This window comes from Mobula hypostoma, chromosome 5 (assembly GCF_963921235.1).
Source record: "Mobula hypostoma chromosome 5, sMobHyp1.1, whole genome shotgun sequence".
NCBI classification, from domain to species: Eukaryota; Metazoa; Chordata; class Chondrichthyes; order Myliobatiformes; family Myliobatidae; genus Mobula; species Mobula hypostoma.
The window spans coordinates 130,132,417-130,152,307 of NC_086101.1; the positions used below are offsets into that span (position 1 = coordinate 130,132,417).

Consider the following 19,891-nt stretch of genomic DNA (forward strand, 5'->3'; position numbering starts at 1 on the left):
ATGCCTTGCAATTCCCATATCAAATGATAATCAGCTGGTCAGGACACTCAATGGTGTACATATAAAATCATGGGGGGGTGGTGCTTGCTACTCTCAATCTCCTCAGGAAATGGAGATGCCAATGTGCTTTCTTGACTTGAGAGATGATGTTGAGGGTCCAGGTGAGATTGTCCGTACCTTATTAAACAATTGTACTTACCTCGGGTTATTACTTTACCATAACTTAACACTTTCCTTATTAAACAATTCTACAAACATTCAGGTGCAAATCAGTCCTAGTTTAAAAAAAATTGTTTTTCCATTCCCTCTCTGTTAATCTTCCACTGTTTGTCTGATACTCTCTTTGCCTTTCTTTCTCGAGCAACAGTTCCCTATTTCATCCTTTTCTGTCCTTTTCCCAAGTGCTGAAAGCAAAAGTAGCAGGAACTGCCATTTTAAAGAATTATTTTACAACTGATTTGAATTGCATATCACAGTGGGAGCCTCTTATTGTGTAACTGTTCTACATTCTTGGACAGGCAATTAACATCACCTTCATAATGAAAATATCCTGCGCTAAAAAATGTTCAGCATATATTTGAAGGTTCTGAAGTCAATACAGGTTTCAGACTTTCAATACAGTGAACAGCAAATACTGCTATTGATGCACTAGAAAAACTGAAGGGTGAGTCCATGAACTGACAAACTGTCCAACTCTGATGAATAGGAGTTTCTTTGCATTTCTTCATGAAAGAGTCTATTAAGACTATACAGATGCAAGCATGCCCACCTTGAACAGCCAAGTGCCTCTAGAAGGTGGCATCCATCATGAAGGAACCTCACCACCTGGGACAATTCTCTTCTCGTCAGGGAAGAGATACAGGAATCTGAAGACAGACACTTGATATTTTAAGTTTCTTCTCCCCTGCCATCAGATTTCTGAATGATGCATGAACACTATCTCTCGTATTTCTTATTTCATTGTAACAGAGTAATTTTTTAATATACTATACTGCTGCCACAAATAACAGATATCATGACCTATGTCAGTGACAATAAACCTGATCCTGATTCAGTTACATAGATGCCTGGGAATATTTTTGGCTAGATGAAGAAGATCACTATTTCTAGCAATCTCACATTTTTAATCCAGACATTAGCAATACTTGATGAATAACTTTTAATCAAATACATTATCACTAAGTTACAGTGCTCCAGTTAGCTGGTGAGGGTCCCAATTCTCCTGCACCAAGTTTACAGGATATCATGTGGAAAATGTTCCTTTTAAAAAGGACAAAGGTCAAGGCACTTCCCTCCGTTCTAGGTGCTGCTTTAAATCCCAGGTGTGCACTGTGAGGACTGATGAAACCTGGGAAGGAAAATTGACCCGGGAAGTAGTATGAAGAGCTTTACATTCCAGTCCAGCACACACACCAGATGTGGTGCACAGTGAATCAGAACTGTTGCCTGGAGTATCAAGCTTCTGAAGAGAAAATCTTGTTAAGCTTGTCAGACCTGTCACTGCTGACATGGCTTCGAAGATCTGCTTCATTATACAACAATCTGTATTCACTCTGGTATTACTCAATGTAATCCCTCACCTTGCGAGACTTGTAAAAGTAATACTTATGTAAAGTAAGTCAATACAATTTTTTTCTGCCTACGGTACAAGCCAAATTTCTGTTCCCACAGTTCCATCCAGATTGAGATTCCCACAGCTTTGGTCAGCAAAATGACCTTAATTACACACACTGTACAAATGCAAAAATATTGACCTGAAAATTTGCAAAACTAAGATATTTAATGAGAACTTGCTTGAAAATCCAAAAAAGATTTTCATGGAGCTAATTTTAGTGATTAATTTGTTTGAAACAATTTTTTCCACCAACAAATCACAGCTGCCCAACGTAATGTGTAGAAATACATAATTTCAGAGATTTAATTAGTTCACCCAAATGGTATCAAAGGTAAACTGCTATCCTTCTCTATTTATGACACTATATTCTCAGCACTTTGTTTAAATTTACACCAAACAAGGCACAGCTGGAACTGCACACAATTTGGAAGTGTAAGTTAAACATAAAATGATGGACCCAAAAATCACACTTAATGGCAAATCTGCTTAAATCTTAGCTGTTAAGCATTTGACTGCATGACTCCTGAAGATCCCAAACATTGGTTAAAATGCAACCTTCAACTCCAGTTAGTGTCAGCTTAAGAATACTCCCCCTATATCAGGAGTCCAAAGGCGCAGGCCCATTAAAATCACTGGGAACACGTAGGCAGAAGGATGCAACGCTCTATCAGATCAAAATCAGCAAGGTTAAATATGTTTGATCATGAATATGGGTATTTTTAGAACAAAAATTCTAAAGCGCCTTCATGGTTTAAGTCACATGGGGCGGCACGGTAGCACAGTGGTTAGCACAATGCTTTACAGTACCAATGGCCTGGGTTCAGTTCCTGCCCCTGCCTGTAAAGAGTTTGTACATTCTCCACGACTGCGTGGGTTTCCTCTGGGTGCTCCGGTTTCCCCCCACAGTTCAAAGACCTACCAGTTGGTAGATTAATTGGGCATTGTGAATTGTCCCATGATTAGGCTAGGATTAAACTGGGGACGCAACTCAAAGCAACAAAAAGGCCTATTCCATGTTGTATCTCAATAAACAAACAAACAAACAAACAAACAAATAAATAAATAAATGTTGACTGATACCTTCATTCTACTGCTTATGCGTGGCAGGGGGGAGTTGGGGGGGGTGCTTTGGGATTCTAACATTTAACTGTCATTCATTCTTTACAGCATTCATTCTTTACATTCGTTCTGTATACAGTATACATCCTGAAAAGAACTTCAGGATGTATACTATATACATTTCTCTGACATTAATGTACCTATTGAAACCTACTGAATGACAGATTAAATAATGAACCTGGGGTCACCACCTGAAAAGACCATAATGGAAGAGCAGATACCCTTTACAATCAAAGAGCCAGTGCTGCACTGATCAGCCTTGACTGCCTGCCTTAGCAGGACTACGTGGGAAGAAACAAGAGACACCACAATGCTTCGACTCCATTAGAAATCAAGTGGTGCAGCTTTGGGGTGGGGGCAGGTGATTGTATGGGTGGTTATAAAAAGAACTGAGCAACACGATACCTGTTAGCCTTACTTAGATAGCCACAATTGTTCAGAAGCAGACCCATGATCCCTTGGATAAACAGTACTATGAATTAGTGCCAACTAATTCATAAATGCAAGTAAAATAAATATCTGGATTTATTTGCATGAGATTTACATTTTTTGCCTTAGAACAACTATTTCATTTCTATTTTATGTAGAAATCTTTAATAATCCCAAACTGCAAGATCCTGCAGGCATCCACAATATCACAACATCCTGAGTTTACCCCATACGTATCCTTCTTGCTTCCAGGTTCAAGAATGATAACCAATTGTCTAAGGTTCCAGGACCAGCTTTCCCTATACTTTCACAATAACTATTGTAACTGAATCCCCAAGCAGCTTAATTATTAGCCATCCTCTCTATATTCCCAAACATAGGAACAGTGAGAGCTAATTGAATGTAACCTCAATAGGATGAATGAGAACCAGTTTCATGATATTTAATCTTTAGCTGTCCAGAGCTAAAAATTACTTGAAACTGTTTATTCTGCATTCTAAATGTCAGCTGGTTTGTAATATTATTAGTTATTTAATAGAAGAGTTGGGGGGCCAAGTGAGTACTGAGAGCACTAGAGTTCAGCATTTCTTGCTAAGTCAACAAATGAAGCTTGATTCCCAAGCAGTTGAGCTTCTGTCAAAAGTAGTCCTTTAAGAAGGAGAGAAAATAAATACAAAACCAATAAACACATAATATGCATGAAGTGCAGTAAGTTAGCAATTATCAAAAGGGTGCAAATTCCAAGACCCCAGAAGCAAATGCAGGAGCAATGGAAAACCAAATGGGGAAAGCTTGACATTTAGAGAGGATCTGTCTTTCTCTTACAACAAAATCTTTACTCTCAATATATAATTTGTGCGCTGCAATGCCTTTGATTTCAACTTGACAACACTCAAAACTGATTCTGCAAGACAAAGATTCACTTGCAAGGACTCATGATCTCAGTTTATTTTTTTTAATTGCAGTTTGTCTTTTTTGTACATTGCTTGTTTGTCAGTCTGTATGCATAGTTTGTTGGAAATTCCATTATTCCTTTAAATTGCTTTATTCTTTTTTGTAAATGCCCACAAGAAATTAATCTCAAGGTTGTATATGATAACATACACGTACTTTGATAATAAGTTTGTTTTGAACTTAAACTTTACTCCGTCAAACAAAAGCATCAAGTGCAAATAAAATGGGCATCCGCTGAAAACAAAGGAAGAAGAACTCTCTCTCTCTCTGGTATTCTGGTCCTTATCAAAACAGACCGAAAGATCATTATCACAATATTTGTGGAAGTTAAAATTGACTACAATATTCCCCATATAACTAGTTCAAATGTATTAGGTGTCAAAGATTCAAAGAACATTCATTATCAAAGTATGTATGTGGTCTACAACCTTGAAATTCATCTTCACCACAGACAGTCATGAAACAAAGAACCACGGAACCCATTCAAAGAACATCAACCTCTCCTCCCCCATGCGCAAAAATAATCGCGCAAATTGCAACAACAAAAAGACTGGAAACACAGAATATAAAACACAAAAGGCATATTTTAGTACAGTTCAGCTCAACCTACATTATCTACAGGCTACCAATTTCAAAAATCTCCCCATTTTTGTAGCAAAAAAAAAGAGCAATCAGAATTAGAACAAGAAATAGAACACATCATAAAAACTGAATTTGAGTCCCAATCTACAATCTGCATCAACTAAACCTTGCTCCTTGTCTATCCCTGTGAGACAATGAAGTTATGAAAGGCACTTTATAAATGTTAACAGTCATTGTTTAGCAAAATTCTTCTATCCTATCTTTGATACTAATTCTAATAAAATACAAATCGGTATTAATAACCCTTTCAAAGCATTTAAATTGATGGAAATCCAACCCGAAGAATAACAAAGCCACTCTCTATTCTTTATACAGAGTTCTATATAATTTTTATTATAATGCTGATCCATTCCTATCCCAACTTATCAAATAAGACTGAATTAGACTTTTCTACAGCATATCAAAGTATCAGAAGATTCTACATTCCCAGTTGAAGGTCTAACAAAATTACTTGTGGTGAACAAACAAAAAACAAAGAAAGTGGCTTTTGAGCTGGAGAGAATACATGCATATACAATGTCAGTGGTTACTCAGAATTTCCCTTTACTTAAGACTCATTTAAAATGTCAAGTTTTCCTTTTTAGGAAAAAAAGAGAATACGTTTTATTCACGGGCAAAATAATTTGTTAAACATACCAATGCACATGCTCAAATTACATTATTCAATAACATAACACCACCTTCTCAAAATGTTTCTTTTCAAAAAAAAAACAAAAATGTATAGATTCAAGAATCATTACCTAGAGACATTAAGCAAAGTCCCACTATAATTTCTTTGCTGGTCATTACTCCAGTAATCACTCTCTGCAACACACTATTGTAACTGATGAAGGTGGTCAGAGCCTTAATATTGATTTTGCAGCCACCATCCACTGGGACACAACGATGGAAGAATGGCATAGGTTTACTAGTGTAAAACAAAAAGACAGGAAAAAATGGAATGTCAAATTAATATCAATAATGGAGATGATGACAATGATATTCATGATTATATTTTTAATATATTAATTTTCAAATGACAAATCAAATTGAGTATCGATTGTGCATATACATTTCACATTGATAATGCACTACGCAAACTATACCAGCCAATTCAAAGTTCATTAAATTTTGCTTTTATTGCACTGGGAGGTGGTAGCATACAAGAATACATTTTAAAGCAGTTTATAAACCTGTCAAAAAGCACATTAAAATCTACTTCCTTATTTATGTAATATATATTTTCACATCCATTATTAACTATATTGTTTAACAAATTTCTTTCATTTTTACAACTCTGTTCCATTCACACATTTATCCTATAGATTCATTAGATGCTAACTGCAGGCACTCTGCAACGTAAGCTTCATTTGCTATTGCTGTCATTCCAGAACAACAGAAGAATATGGTCTTGAAGCAATTTTGTGCTCTGCACTCACTTCAAAAACCAAAATACTTCATCTTCTCTTTTCTCTAGTACCGGAGTTATAAAAGATCCACTAAGCAACCGTACTGTGATGAAACTTAACTAACAATGTACCAACCTAGGTACTGTTACTTGTATTTTAGAGCAACTGAGCTACAGCCAAAGCTCAGAAAGAAAGCAGATTGCATGCACAGACATTACTAACTGAATATTAAAAAGGGCAAAGCAGAAAACAAGTCAAAATATCCCCATTTTTATGGATTAAGTACATTAATTGACTGCTATGATGTTTAATGGTTCCAACAGAAGCAAAAGCAATGTTACTGAAATAATGAGGGTGGTTGGATCACAATGACCAAAACACATCATACTGATAGACAGTTGATTTCCAACTTGCCACTGCTCCACACACTGGAAGTTTTGCAATACTGACATATATCCATGGACAATATTTTGGTACTGACAGCAGCAGCATTTAGATTCAACATAATTTTGGAAAATTTATGCCTTAAATAGGTTGTTTTCTATACTGCTTCACACAGGTTTTGTATGGCGAGATGGTAGACAAAAGCCATTACAGTGCAAAGGATAATGTACCAAAATGTTCTAAAGGAGCAAGGAGCAGATTGTATGCTGTAACAAAAACATGTTAATAAACCACTATTAATAACTTGGATGAAATAATAAAAATGATTGCTACCTCAGACACTATCACAGAAATGAACGTAATCAGTTTAGGTAATCCAAATTGCCACAGGCTCAATCCCAGGATAGCTGTTTCATAAATGCCAATACCACACAGAGCAGCTAACAGTGATTCAATAAGCCACTGTAATTTTAGCTTGCTAATTACAAGATTCCCAATTGCTTACTTTATAACGAAATCCTTCAACATTAAAATATTGCGCTACCTCACCATTGTCACACAATACTCCCTTGTAACTCACATGCAATAAACCTGGTGATCATGAAACAAAACATTAATCCTTATGTCTTGCAGTTACTAAATTTAATACCTCACAAACTCAGAAAAAGCAAATATAAATAGAACCCAGGAGTGGGCCCTTCATACCCACTCTGTCATTCTATAAGATCATTGCTGCGTTTAATCTCAGAACCACTTCCCTGCAGTAACACTGTACTCCTTTCATATTCAAAAGCCTATAAATCTATTTTGAATATACTCACTGACTGAGCCTTCATAGATCTAGAAATTCGTGACTCTCTAAATTGAGGAAATGTCTTCTCATCTGTTCCAATCTACCACTTATTTTGACACACACGGCCAGAGGAAATTTCAACTCTGCATCTAGCCTGCCAAGATCACAAAAAGACTTTGAATGAGGTCACTTCTGATGAAAATAGATCCATTCTGTTTAATTTCTCCTCATACAAATTCAATAACATTCTATGAATCAATTAAGAGGAAACTGGAGGCCCTTTAGCATTCTGTTGCTCTTTCTACATACTGAAAGGTGCACATTTGATTTGACAGGAGAATCAGTTTGCTAATGACAGCTGGCTTTTCACACTAGCACAATTTGATTCAATTGGCTTATATCCAGCAAACTAAGAGTAATTGAAAAAAATAATGTTGCAACAGGAATGGGAAGTCATCGAACTGAGGAACATACTTAAGTATATGGTAGCGTAATCAAACATGAGACTGAAAACTGAAGAAAAGCAAGAGCATCAGTGGGGTTGGGGAATCTTTGGGATTGTGTATAGAACTATTCCCAAACAAGATCATAGGATGTTAAAAGTGTTGAGCTTGAAAATATTAGTTTTCTTTTCAAAAAGAATAAAATAGCAGAAATTAAATATCAGGCTGGAGATAAGAAAACACATCCACAAAACCGTGGCAATGGTCTAAAAGAAATGGTGATGATGGGATAGCAAAACAAATGTGCAAAGCAGCTAATCTTACCCCCAACATTTTGCATGCTTAGGGAACAGGTTATTGTGCGTGCCTGAAAGAAGGCTATCAAATTTCTAGGTCAAGGTACTTTACATTTAGCAGTAGCAACAATAACCTTGCTCACAGCAGTGAAAAATAATGTAGAATTGCGAAGAAACCCAGGAATTAACACCTTAACAAAACAGAAGAACTTACAATATATCAAGATATTTCAATTATTAAAAAGAAAATCATTCACAGTGCAGGACAATCACTTGAAAAGGCAAGGTACAGCAAGATAAGGTACTGTCTTAACACAGGCAAAGGGGATTAGTATAGATATGCAAAAAGGGCAACAAAGGGCCTGTTTCTGTACAACTCTAAAGCTTTATGACGCATGAAGCATAATTGCTTGAATTAGAAACTACTCAAGCCTTAACTCAAATGAATAAAATACCTGATTCATAGCTTGTACAAAAGCCTTATAGTTAACAATAAAAAAAATTCTCCAGTTTAATCTGAATTTCCTCACCTTGATTTAACAGGAAGTTGAGGGCAGGAGTTTGAATTTTTTGGTATATACTGACTGGGATCCAGATCGTACAAGCAAAGGCGAGATCCTGTAACATAAACACAACATGGTGTTTCCTAATAAAAAATATTTGAGCTAATGTCATGCTGATTTAACTAATCAATATTAAAATCTTAAGGAAAATATATTAAGGATATAGGTAACAGACAAAAAGATAGTATTTGAATTGTTTTAGCTGAAAAATACTGCAAAGTAGAGAAACCAAAAATATGTTCAGGCCAAGCATTATGTGGTATTGCATAATGCAGACATCCCACCTCTCCTGGAAGATCCGGGAATCTCCCGCATATCAATAGTGGCTCCCTGACGCCCGGAAATTATATACAATATCCTGGAAATAGATTTTTTTTGAGAGGGAGAGGGAGAGCGAGCATCCTGATTGGTCTCTCTTCGTGCTAAGAGTGGTCCCCAACTACTGGGCCGTGAGGAAACAATATGATTTGGCGATATGTAATGATATGAGTGATTTGCACCTTTCCTCATTCCCTGTCGCGCACTGTTGAACTTGAACACACACAAGATCATTACGCGCGCGTCATCCATGTCAGCGCGGGAAGATCAACTCCTCGAGCTTGTAAATGACGACGGGCTGAAAAGTTTGTTTGACATAACATCTCTGCTGGCATTCTGGATCAAAGTCAAGGCTAAATATCCTGAGGTACCCACAAAAGCACGGAAAATGTTGCTTCCATTTCCAGCATCATATCGCTGCAAAGCGGAGTTTTCTGCAATGAATACAACAAAAACTAAATTGCGGAATAGACTGGACATAAGGAACCCCCTTCGAGTATCGCTGTCTCCCATCACCCCTTGATGGGATCGTCTTGTTGAAGGGAAACAAGCCCAGGGCTCGCACTGATTCAGCGATATTAGTGTGTTACAATGATTTTATATGTTCATACGGGGAAAATATGCGCTGTATGTTTAATATCCAAACATTACTTAAAACGTTATGATGCTATTGACTTATCACCTATATTCCGGTCGTGATTAACACCCCCACCCCACCACCCCGGTCGGCCGGTCCGCAAGAATATTGTCAATACTAAACCGGTCTGCGGTGCAAAAAATGTTGGGTACCCGTGCTAAGTAGACCTATCAGTTTTCCCTGTGGGCGGGCTTTACAGTCGACCTCAGAAATAATGACAGTGTTGCTCGCTGCACTGTTTGCAACAGTGACTTTTCTATTGCCCATGGTGGGTTAAAATGTAAAAGACATGTTGCGGTGAGTTTAACAGGTGTCATTACAGCATAGCTAACGCTATTTAAGCTAGCTGGCTAGCTGCTAAGGAGCTACGCTATTGATGCCCTACGTGATGAGGCCAAACTCCCGGTAGACTTGCTTAAAGTTGTAATAGAATAAACATGATAATATAAGCACATATTTTAATGTCACATTTGCTGCATATACCCAACTTGGTTTACAGATTAGACAAAAATCACTAAACAAAGTATTACATACACCCTTGGAGGTCGACGGGCGGTGGGGAGGGGGGCAGGATATGGTATTGCGGGGTGGTGGGGGTGCTAACCTCCCTGAAATGGTGGTGATACCTCCCTGAAATGAGTTTTTGCAGGGTGGGATGTCTGATAATGCTTGACCAACACTACATTATGCTAAACTATCACCTAAATATTGGATATCCCAAGATTTATGCCACATATATCAAATAACCTTTTTGTTCCATTTTCTCTTGGTTTTCAGATTTTCTTCAGAGCATTGCTCTACATCAATAACTCTGTAAAATTGCTATCACAGCCCAACGAACCTCCAGATCCAAATCAAATAAAAAAACTCTTGTTTTACTCTCCACAGATAGTCTGACCTGCTAATTATTTCCAGAATTTTCTGTTTATGTTTTATTGGAAACAACTTTCATCTCTCTCAGTCCCTGATCCACGCTGAATTGCACAAAAGGGCTCCTTATACTTACAGTCGTGAGAAAAAAGTCTGTGAACCCTTTGCAATTATCTAGTTTTCTGCATTAATTACTCATAAAATGTGGTCTGATCTTCATCTAAGTCACAATAATAGACAAACACAATCTGCCTAAACTAATAACACACAAACAATTGTACTTCTTCTTGTCATTACTGAGTACACCATTTAAATAATCACAGTCTAGTTTCAAAAAGTATGTGAACCTCTGGAGTAATGCCTTCTACAAAAGCTATTTGAAATCAGGTGTTCCAATCAATGAGATGAGATGGGAGGTGTGGGTTGCAGAGATGCCCTGCCCTACAAAAAAGGCACACAAAGTTAGGTTGCTGACAGAGCCTGCTCTTCTCATAAAGATCTGTTTATGTGCACCATGCCTCGGTCAAAACAATGTTCAGAGGACCTCAGAAGAATTTATAGAGATGCATGAAGCTGGAAAAAGCTACAAAAGCATTTCTAAAGACTTGAGTGTTCATCAGTGCACAGCAAGAGAATCTGCTTACAAATGGAGGAACACACACAAAATGCTGGAGGAACCCTTCGGCATGAAACATCATCTGTACTTTTATTCCCACAAATGCCGCCCGGCCTGCTGAGTTCCTCCAGCATTGTGTGTGTGTTGCTTGGATTTCCAGCATCTGCAGGTTTTCTCTTGTTTACAAATGAAGGAACTTCAACACTGTTGCTACTCTCCCTAGGAGTGGGTATCCTGCAAAGATAACACCAAGACCACAACTTGCAATATTGAAGGAGGTGAAAAGGAACCTAAAGGTAACAGCAAATGACCGGCAAAAATCTCTTGGACTTGCTGAAGTCTCTGTTCATGTGTCCACTATAAGAAAAACACCGAACAAGAATGGTATTCATGGAAGGACACCAACAGAAGAAACCACTGCTCTCCAAAAAAAAACATTGCTGCACGTTGCAAGGTTCAAAAGACCACCTGGATGTTCAACAACACTTCTGGGACAATGTTCTGTGGATAGATGAGAAAAAACATGAATTTTTTGGTAGAAATGCACACTGCTATGTTTGGAAAAAAAACGGTACTGCACACCAACACCTCATCCCAACTGTGAAGCATGCTGGAAGGAACACCATGGTTTGGGGCTGCTTTGCTGCCTCAGGGCCTGGACAGCTTGCAATCGTAGAGGGAACATTGAATCAAGATATTTTACAGAATGTTAGGGTAGCAGTCTGTCACCTGAAGCTTAATAGAAGTTAAATGATGCAACAAGACAAGTATCTGAAACACAAGGGTAAATCAACAACAGACTGGTTTAAAAGAAGAAAATTTGTGTTTTGGAATGGTCAAGTCAGATTCTAGACCTAAACTCAATTGACATGCTGTGGCATGACCTGAAGAGGGCTGCTCATGCAAGATATCCCAGAAATATTGATTAACTGGAACAGTTTTGCCTGGGGAAATGGTCTAAGATTTCTACTTGCCGTTGTGCAAGTCTGATCAGCAGCTACAGGAATCATTTGATGGAGGTTATTGCTGCTAAAGTAGATTCTACCAGTTATTACATATGTAACCAGATGACCGCTGAATAAGATTTTTTATTGTTAAACTGCACTTACACATTTACCCTAGTAATGCTAAAATAGCTGCCTGTGCCTTTAAGAGAAAACCGTGATGTTATTTTGCACGGGTGGAGTAGAATAAAGAGTTGCCATGCTCTGAATAGAACAACGTTTGAGTGCTTTTCCCAGGCTTGGTGAGGAAAGATTTTCACAAGTAAATTGATCAGTGCTGGAAAAGCATGATTTCGTGATGTTCTTAATCAGCCTATGTGGGTAGGAAGAACTCATTTCAAGGTCTAACCTATATGTGTTTGGAAGTTAAGCACATGTGCCAAATAGTTGCCACTACTGTATTAGTTTTGTATATTTTGTTTTAGTTATTTTCATACTGCCTTCGTAACAATGGTGTGGTCCAAAATTAAGCTGAGTTTATAGAACAATATGATAGACTCTTGACCTGATAATCTCCCTCGTTATGATTTTGCACCTTCTCTGTAACTGTAACACATTGTTCTGCATTCTGTTTTTGTTTTACTTGTACTACCTTAATGCACTATTGTAATGAATTGATCTGTATGCATGGTAGGCAAGACAAGTTTTTCACTGAACCTCGATACATGTGACAATAATAAACCAACACTCACAACACGCTGGAGGAACTCAGCAGGTCGGGCAGCATCCGTGGAAAAGATCGGTCGACGTTTTGGGCCGGAACTGTCGCGACGAAGGGTTCCGGCCCGAAACGTCGACCGATCTTTTCCACGGATGCTGCCTGACCTGCTGAATTCCTCCAGCGTGTTGTGAGTGTTGCTTTGACCCCAGCATCTGCAGATTATTTTGTGTTAATAATAAACCTATTTACCAAATTAATTCCACCTGTATTCTAAGACCATCACATAGCTTTGCTTCCCTTTCAATATGTAACATTAAAGCACGGATTGCACTTACAGCCAGATTACTTCCCATATCCATGCAAACCTTAAACATTGTTTTAAAAAGAGCCGAGAATGATAATGGCATGGGAATGTGTGAAAACCAAGCAGAAGCAAAATAAGAAGACACAAAGGTGATTATAAGAGAAATAAATTCATCTTTTTTAAAAAATTATATACAAAAAATACAGCAGGATAAGGAAGTATCTCACCAAAAAGAGTTCAAGTAATATTCAGTGCCTTCAAAAAGTATTCAGCCCCAGAACTATTTTCAAATTTTACTGTCTAAATATAGACTATAGGATTTTGAGCTTATCTACAAAATACTGTGCATCATGTCACATCAAAAGAAAAATTCTAAAACCGGTCAATAATTTACTAAATATTTAAAACCAAAATTGTGAGGCTGAAAAAGTATTCACCCCCTTTGTAATTACAATGCTCCTCAGGTGTAATATATAGGTGTTACTTTACCAACTCACCAAATTTGTTGATGTAGAAAACTGGAGGATCATCTGTTTTCAATGAATTCATATAAATAAATGCCCCGTCTCTCTGTAAAGTCCAACAGCATTGGGAGATTTTCAACAGACCAAACCAAAATGAAGATACAAGGGCATTCCAGACAAGTCAGGGACATGATAATGGAAAAGCACAAATCTGGGAAGAATACAAGACCATCTAAGAGGCACTGAACATACCTCAAAGCTCAGTATCATCCATTATGACAAAGTGGAAAAAATATGAAACCACAGGCACACTGCCTCAGTCAGGCTTCCCCTCAAAACTTAGTTTAAAATTGAACTGTAGAAGAATGGCATTTCTAAGAGAGGCTACTGTTAATGCTAGCAGCCACTCTAAGTGAGCCACAAGAAGTCAGTGGCTACAACTGGGGATTCATGGTTCCGCAATCTCTCAGGGCATTTATGGAAGAGTAGCCAAAAAAATAAAAAGCACATCCTTGCTCATAAAGACTTTGCAAACCATCACTTCGAAGATACTGTAAATATGTGAAGATATTGTGATCGGTTGAGACTGAAGTAGAACTTTCGGGTTTCAACACCAAGTGGTACACATGACATAAATCTAATACTGTACATCAGCCAGGTAACACCATCCCTTCTGTAAAGTACGCTGGAGGTAGCATCATGCATGGGAATTCTTTTCAGCAGCAGCGCCTGGAAATCTGGTCAGGATTGATAGGATGATGAATGCTACTAAATACAGAGAGATCCTGGATAAAAACCTGCCAGCTTCTGACGGAAAACTAAAGCTGGGAAGAAAGTTCATCTTTCAGCATTACAATGACTCAAATCACACTGCCAGAGCAACCACGGAGAGGCTTCAAATGAAGAAGATTGATTTCTTTGATTGGACTAGTCAGAGTCCTGACCTTAACCTGATCGAACATCTCTGGCAAGAACTCAAGATTGTTATCTGCTGGCACTCCCCAAATGACCTGGCACAGCTTGAGCAACTTTTCAAAAATCTTGCTCCATCATGTTGTGCAAAGCTAATAGAGACTTTTCCAAAAAGACCATCGACTGTAATAGCTGTGAGAAGTGGCTCAACTATGTATTGAGCAAAAGGGGATGAATACTTCTGAACTGCTGACATTTCAGTTTCTTTGAATTTTTAGTTTCTCATGCTTTCAATTTCCCCTATTTTTTGGCATGGGATTCACAAATAAAAATTCTCAGTTAAACTGGTCAAAATCCCTGGTTGCAATACTCATTTATCCGAACAAAGGGTTGGGGCTGAATAACTTTACAAGGCACTGTTAAACAGAAACTAACCATTATATTTGGATTTTTAAAAATTGTAAACTTGTACATTGTAAGCTATTAGTTCAATTAAAGAATTATATGCATGGGCAAACTAGAGCAAGGCTAGAAAGCTTAGCCCCCTTGAGCCTGGTCTACCATTAATGTGTTCACAGCTGATGCCAAATTGAAAACTCATTCTTTAATTACAACTACCCAGAATCTCTCACGCTCTACATCTGCCTTCAAAATATTCAAAGATTGGGAGGAAGAGTTATGACGACTCAACACACAAGGGAAAAATGGTGTCTTCCCTTAAATTGTCATTGGCTGACTTCTTTTTTTTAAACAGAGACTTCATTTCAAGAAACATTAGATCCTTTCTGCCAAGATCTCTAGGGCCTGCATCTTTCAATTCAGGCCTTTTTCATTATTATAAACCTAGCTTATTCAGCCTTTGTGCATAATACAACCCATCTTTCCATTCATTAACCCTGTATAGTTTACAAAACTGCTTCCAACACATTTATCAATTGAGTACTCGAACTTCACCAATGCCCTATATAATTAAAGTACAAAGTCCACACCTCTGCATTCAATTCACACCATGCAACAGCACACTCAGATCTATTAGCATCTTCAAACTATTCAATCGCTCAACTACTTAGGTAGTAGCCATACACTTAGTGCGTTAATGCAAGACATCAGTAAAAAGCTGATGCTCCAGCACTAAACCCTGTGAGCAACAATTTATTATACCTTTAGCACCAGAAAAAGACACAATTACGCTTGCTGTCTTTCCTGTAAACTGGTTAATCTTTAATCCACATGGTTTTATTTTTAACGACCTTATCAAATTCTTTCTGGAACTCACAGGTAAAGTACCGCTTTTGTTTCCTCTTTATCCTCAGGACATACACCTGTCCAAGAAATTCACATGCTGAAAAGAAATATATAACAAAGACACAAGAGCTAGAAATGGTAAATTCTTAGACAGAAATTTAGTATGTAGCCCAAGGCCTGGTCATAAAACACTTATATTGAAATACTCATTTTGTTTTAAATTGATATTCAATTATTCTGAGCAGTTTGAATGCTAAAGCAATGATGAGACCACAAATAAAAATAATTCTTTAACTTTTTTTCTGTCCTTATTCCTGTCCCACCCATTACCAACTTTTGGACTTACCATTATTTTTTGCAAAATTTTGAACATCCATAAATGAGTTAAGATCCATATCTGGACACTTAGTCACACACAATGCTACTGAGATGATTTTCAGCTGTTGAATATCCCAGTTGCATGGTTCAAAGAACAAGACATATCTGCACATTGTGTTTTTTGTGGAGAGCATGGGGAAAAGGAGGAAAGTAAGAAAGAAATATTAAAGCACACTTGCAAAAGTTTTTTGAACAAAATTACGACATTGCAAAGTGAAATGTAGAGAGTTCCGGATACAGCTCCACACATCACGGGAACCAGCCTCCTCTCTATGGAATCTGTCTGTACTTCCTGATGTGTCAAAGAAGCAACCAATATAATGGAAGACCCCAGTCATCCCAGACATTCTTTCTTATACCCTTTCCCACTGAGAAGATATAACAGCCTGAAAGAATGTACCACTGGACTCCAGGACAGTTTCCATCCCACTGTTGTAGGGCTCCGGAATGGACGTCCTGCACAATCCTATACCTGTACCGTATTTTTATGGTGGCCTTTATACTTTATTCTGCATTGTTGTTATTTTACCTCATTCTAATTCAATGCACTGTACCTAGGCACACGTGTCAATAATAAACCAATACCAGTATCTATAACATACTTACTTTTGGTCTGTAAGATCACGACCACTCATTGCAACATCTTTGATTTTTGTGTTCTTATTACCACAAATATTTCCATAACTATCATAACCATACACCAATCTCTGTGCAGCTCCAGAAGCTATTGCAAAGCCACAAATGACTGCCTGCAAAAGAACATTTCACAAGTTTAACATGGAAACATAGAAAAACCTACAGCACAATACAGGCCCTTTGGCCCACAAAGCTGTTCCAAACAAGTCCTTATCTTAGAAATTACCTAGGGTTACCCATAGACCTCTATTTTTCTGAGCTCCATGTACCTGTCCAGGAGCCTCGTAAAAGACCCTATCATATCCACCTCCACAACTGTCGCCAGCAGCCCATTCCATGCACTCACCACTTTCTGGTAAAAAAAAACTTACCTCTGACATCTCCTCTGTACCTACTTCCAAGCACCTTTAAACTGTCCCCCCTCGTGCTAGCCATTTAAGCCCTGGGAAAAAGCCTCTGACTATCCACACAATCAATGCCTCTCATCATCTTCTACACCTCTCATCAGGTCAGCTCTCATCCTCCGTCGCTCCAAGGAGAAAAGGCCGAGTTCACTCAACCTATTCTCATAAGACATGCTCCCCAATCCAAGCAACATCCTTGCAAATCTCCTCTGCACCCTTTCTATGGTTTCCACATCCTTCCTATAGTGAGGCAACCAGAACTGAGCACTGTACTCCGAGTGGGGTCTGACCAGGGTCGTATATAGCTTCAACATTACCTCTCGGCTCCTAAACTCAGTCCCACGGTTGATGAAAGCCAATGCACCGTATGCTTTTTTAACCACAGAGTCAACTTGTGCAGCAGCTTTGAGTGTCCTATGGACTCGGACCCGAAGATCCCGCTGATTCTCCACACTGCCGAAAGTCTTACCATTAATACTATATTCTTCCATCATATTTGGCCTACCATAATGAACCACCTCACGCTTATCTGGGTTGAACTCCATCTGCCACTTCTCAGCCCAGATTTGCATCCTATCAATGTCTCCCTGTAGCCTCTGACAGGCCTCCACACTGTCCAGAACACCTCCAACCTTTGTGTCATTAGCAAATTTACCGACCTATCCCTCTACTTCCTCATCCAGGTTCATTTATAAAAGTCACGAAGAGCAGGGGTCCCAGAACAGATTCCTGAGGCACACCACTGATCACTGATCTCCATGCAGAATATGACCTATCTACAACCACTCTTTGCCTTCTGTGGGCAAACCATTTCTGGGTCCATTAAGCAATGTCTCCTTGGATCCTATGCCTCCTTACTCTCTCAATAAGCCTTGCATGGGGTACCTTGTCAAATGCTTTGCTGAAATCCAAGTACTCTATATCAACTGTTCTACCTTCATCAATATGTTTAGTCACATCCTCAAAAAATTCAGTCAGGCTCATAAGGCACAACCTACCTTTGACAAAGCCATGCTGAGTATTCCTAATCATATTATGCCTCTCCAATGTTCATAAATCCTGCCTCTTAGGATCTTCTCCATCAACTTACCAACCACTGAAGTAAGACTCGCTGGTCTATAATTTCCTGGGCTATCTCTACTCCCTTTCTTGAATAAGGGAACAACACCTGCAACCCTCCAGTCCTCCGGAACCTTTCCCATCCCCATTGATGGTGCAAAGATCATCGCCAGAGGTTCAGCAATCTCCTCCCTCGCCTCCCACAGCAGCCTGTGGAAATACATTGCGTCCAGTCCCGGTGACTTATCCAACTTGTCGCTTTCCAAAAGCTCCAGCACATCCTCTTTCTTACTATCTACACGCTCAAGCTTTTCAGTCCGCTGTAAGTCATCCCTACAATCGCCAAGATCCTTTTCCGTAGTGAACACTGAAGCAAAGTACTCATTAAGTACCTCTGCTATCTCCTCCAGTTCCATACACACTTTTCCACTCTCACACTTGATGGGTCCTATTCTCTAGGTCTTATCCTCTTGCTCTTCACATACCTGAAGAATGTCTTAGGGCTTTTCTTAATCCTGTCCGCCAAGGCCTTCTCATGGACCCTTCTGGCTCTACTAATTTCTTTCTTAACCTCCTTCCTGCTAGCCTTATAATATTCTAGATCTCTATCATTACCTAGTTTTTTTTTTAACCTTTTGTAAGCTCTTTTCTTCTTGACTAGATTTACAACAGCCTTTAGGCACTACGGTTCCTGTACCCGACCATCCGAGGGACATGCCAATCGATATTTGAGAAATTAAAATCTCCCACCACGACAACCCTGTTATTATTACGCCTTTCTAGAATCTGTCTCCCTATCGGCTCCTTGATATCCCTGTTACTATTGGGTGGTCTATAAAAGACACCTATTAGAGTTATTGACCCTTTCCTGTTCCTAACTTCCACCCACAGAGATTCCGTAGACAATCTTCCATGTCTTCCTCCTTTTCTACAGCCATAACACTAACTCTGATCAACAGTGCCACGATATTTAATGTTAAATATTTTCTTTCAGCAAAATAACTTAGGGTGAACTAAAAACTGACCAAAAAAAAAACTGACTGAAATATATTCTATTATATTGTGAGAGTGCAGTTTCAGTGTTGAACATTTCAAAGAAGGTGCAAGATGAAAATATAATCTTGAAGCATTTGCTTATGTAAACACAAGTCTTTCTTCCAGACCCCTGTGGCATGACAGTGTCACCAAACTAACAAATCATCATGTAAATAGTGATCTGGCTCCAATATGTTTGCTGTGTGCTCAAAAGGCATTTCCAAATGAAAGGATCAGGAAAATATTCTTTTGGTTTTAGAATGCTAATAAACTCAAGACTTCTCTCTAAAGCAGCTAATATCAGATAAACAGGGTGGAAATAATGCAAAAGGGAAATTGTGCAATTAAAGTATCAAATCTGTGCTTGAGTACTGTAACAAGCAGAAAGTTGTGATAACATCAGGAACTGAAGACAGACCTTACCTCTCCACTGGTATGTCAAAAATATGAAGCAATTCCTGTCTCCCTACTGCACTGAGAAACGAGAGTGAACCTCTGCTTTCACATTAGGCTACTAGAAATGTGACCCAAACTCTACCTCCCTGTCACGGTGCTAGCAATCTGGAGTGAACCTACGCCATCCCAACTGCTGCATGCTGATGTGCTGGGAGCTGGTCCAAACCCCTGGTCTCTGCAGTGCTCTTACGCCAAAGGGTTGTCTTCTGTTCAGAGTGGAGACATTGCCTGTGAGGACTGTTACTGACCAGACAGTGCAAGTACTT

General features: G+C 38.7%; 1 protein-coding gene across 1 annotated transcript in view; it reads right to left on the reverse strand.

The window, feature by feature from the left end:
• LOC134346992 (choline transporter-like protein 1) overlaps positions 1–19,891 on the reverse strand; it is a 118,503-nt gene that overhangs the window by 39,597 nt on the left and 59,015 nt on the right. The window contains exons 3-6 of the mRNA XM_063048933.1: positions 16,642–16,784; positions 16,004–16,140; positions 8,594–8,681; positions 5,500–5,666 (exon numbers count right to left, since the gene is read on the reverse strand). Of these exons, the coding sequence (XP_062905003.1) occupies positions 5,500–5,666; positions 8,594–8,681; positions 16,004–16,140; positions 16,642–16,784 (535 nt within the window). The remainder of the gene's footprint in view (positions 1–5,499; positions 5,667–8,593; positions 8,682–16,003; positions 16,141–16,641; positions 16,785–19,891) is intronic.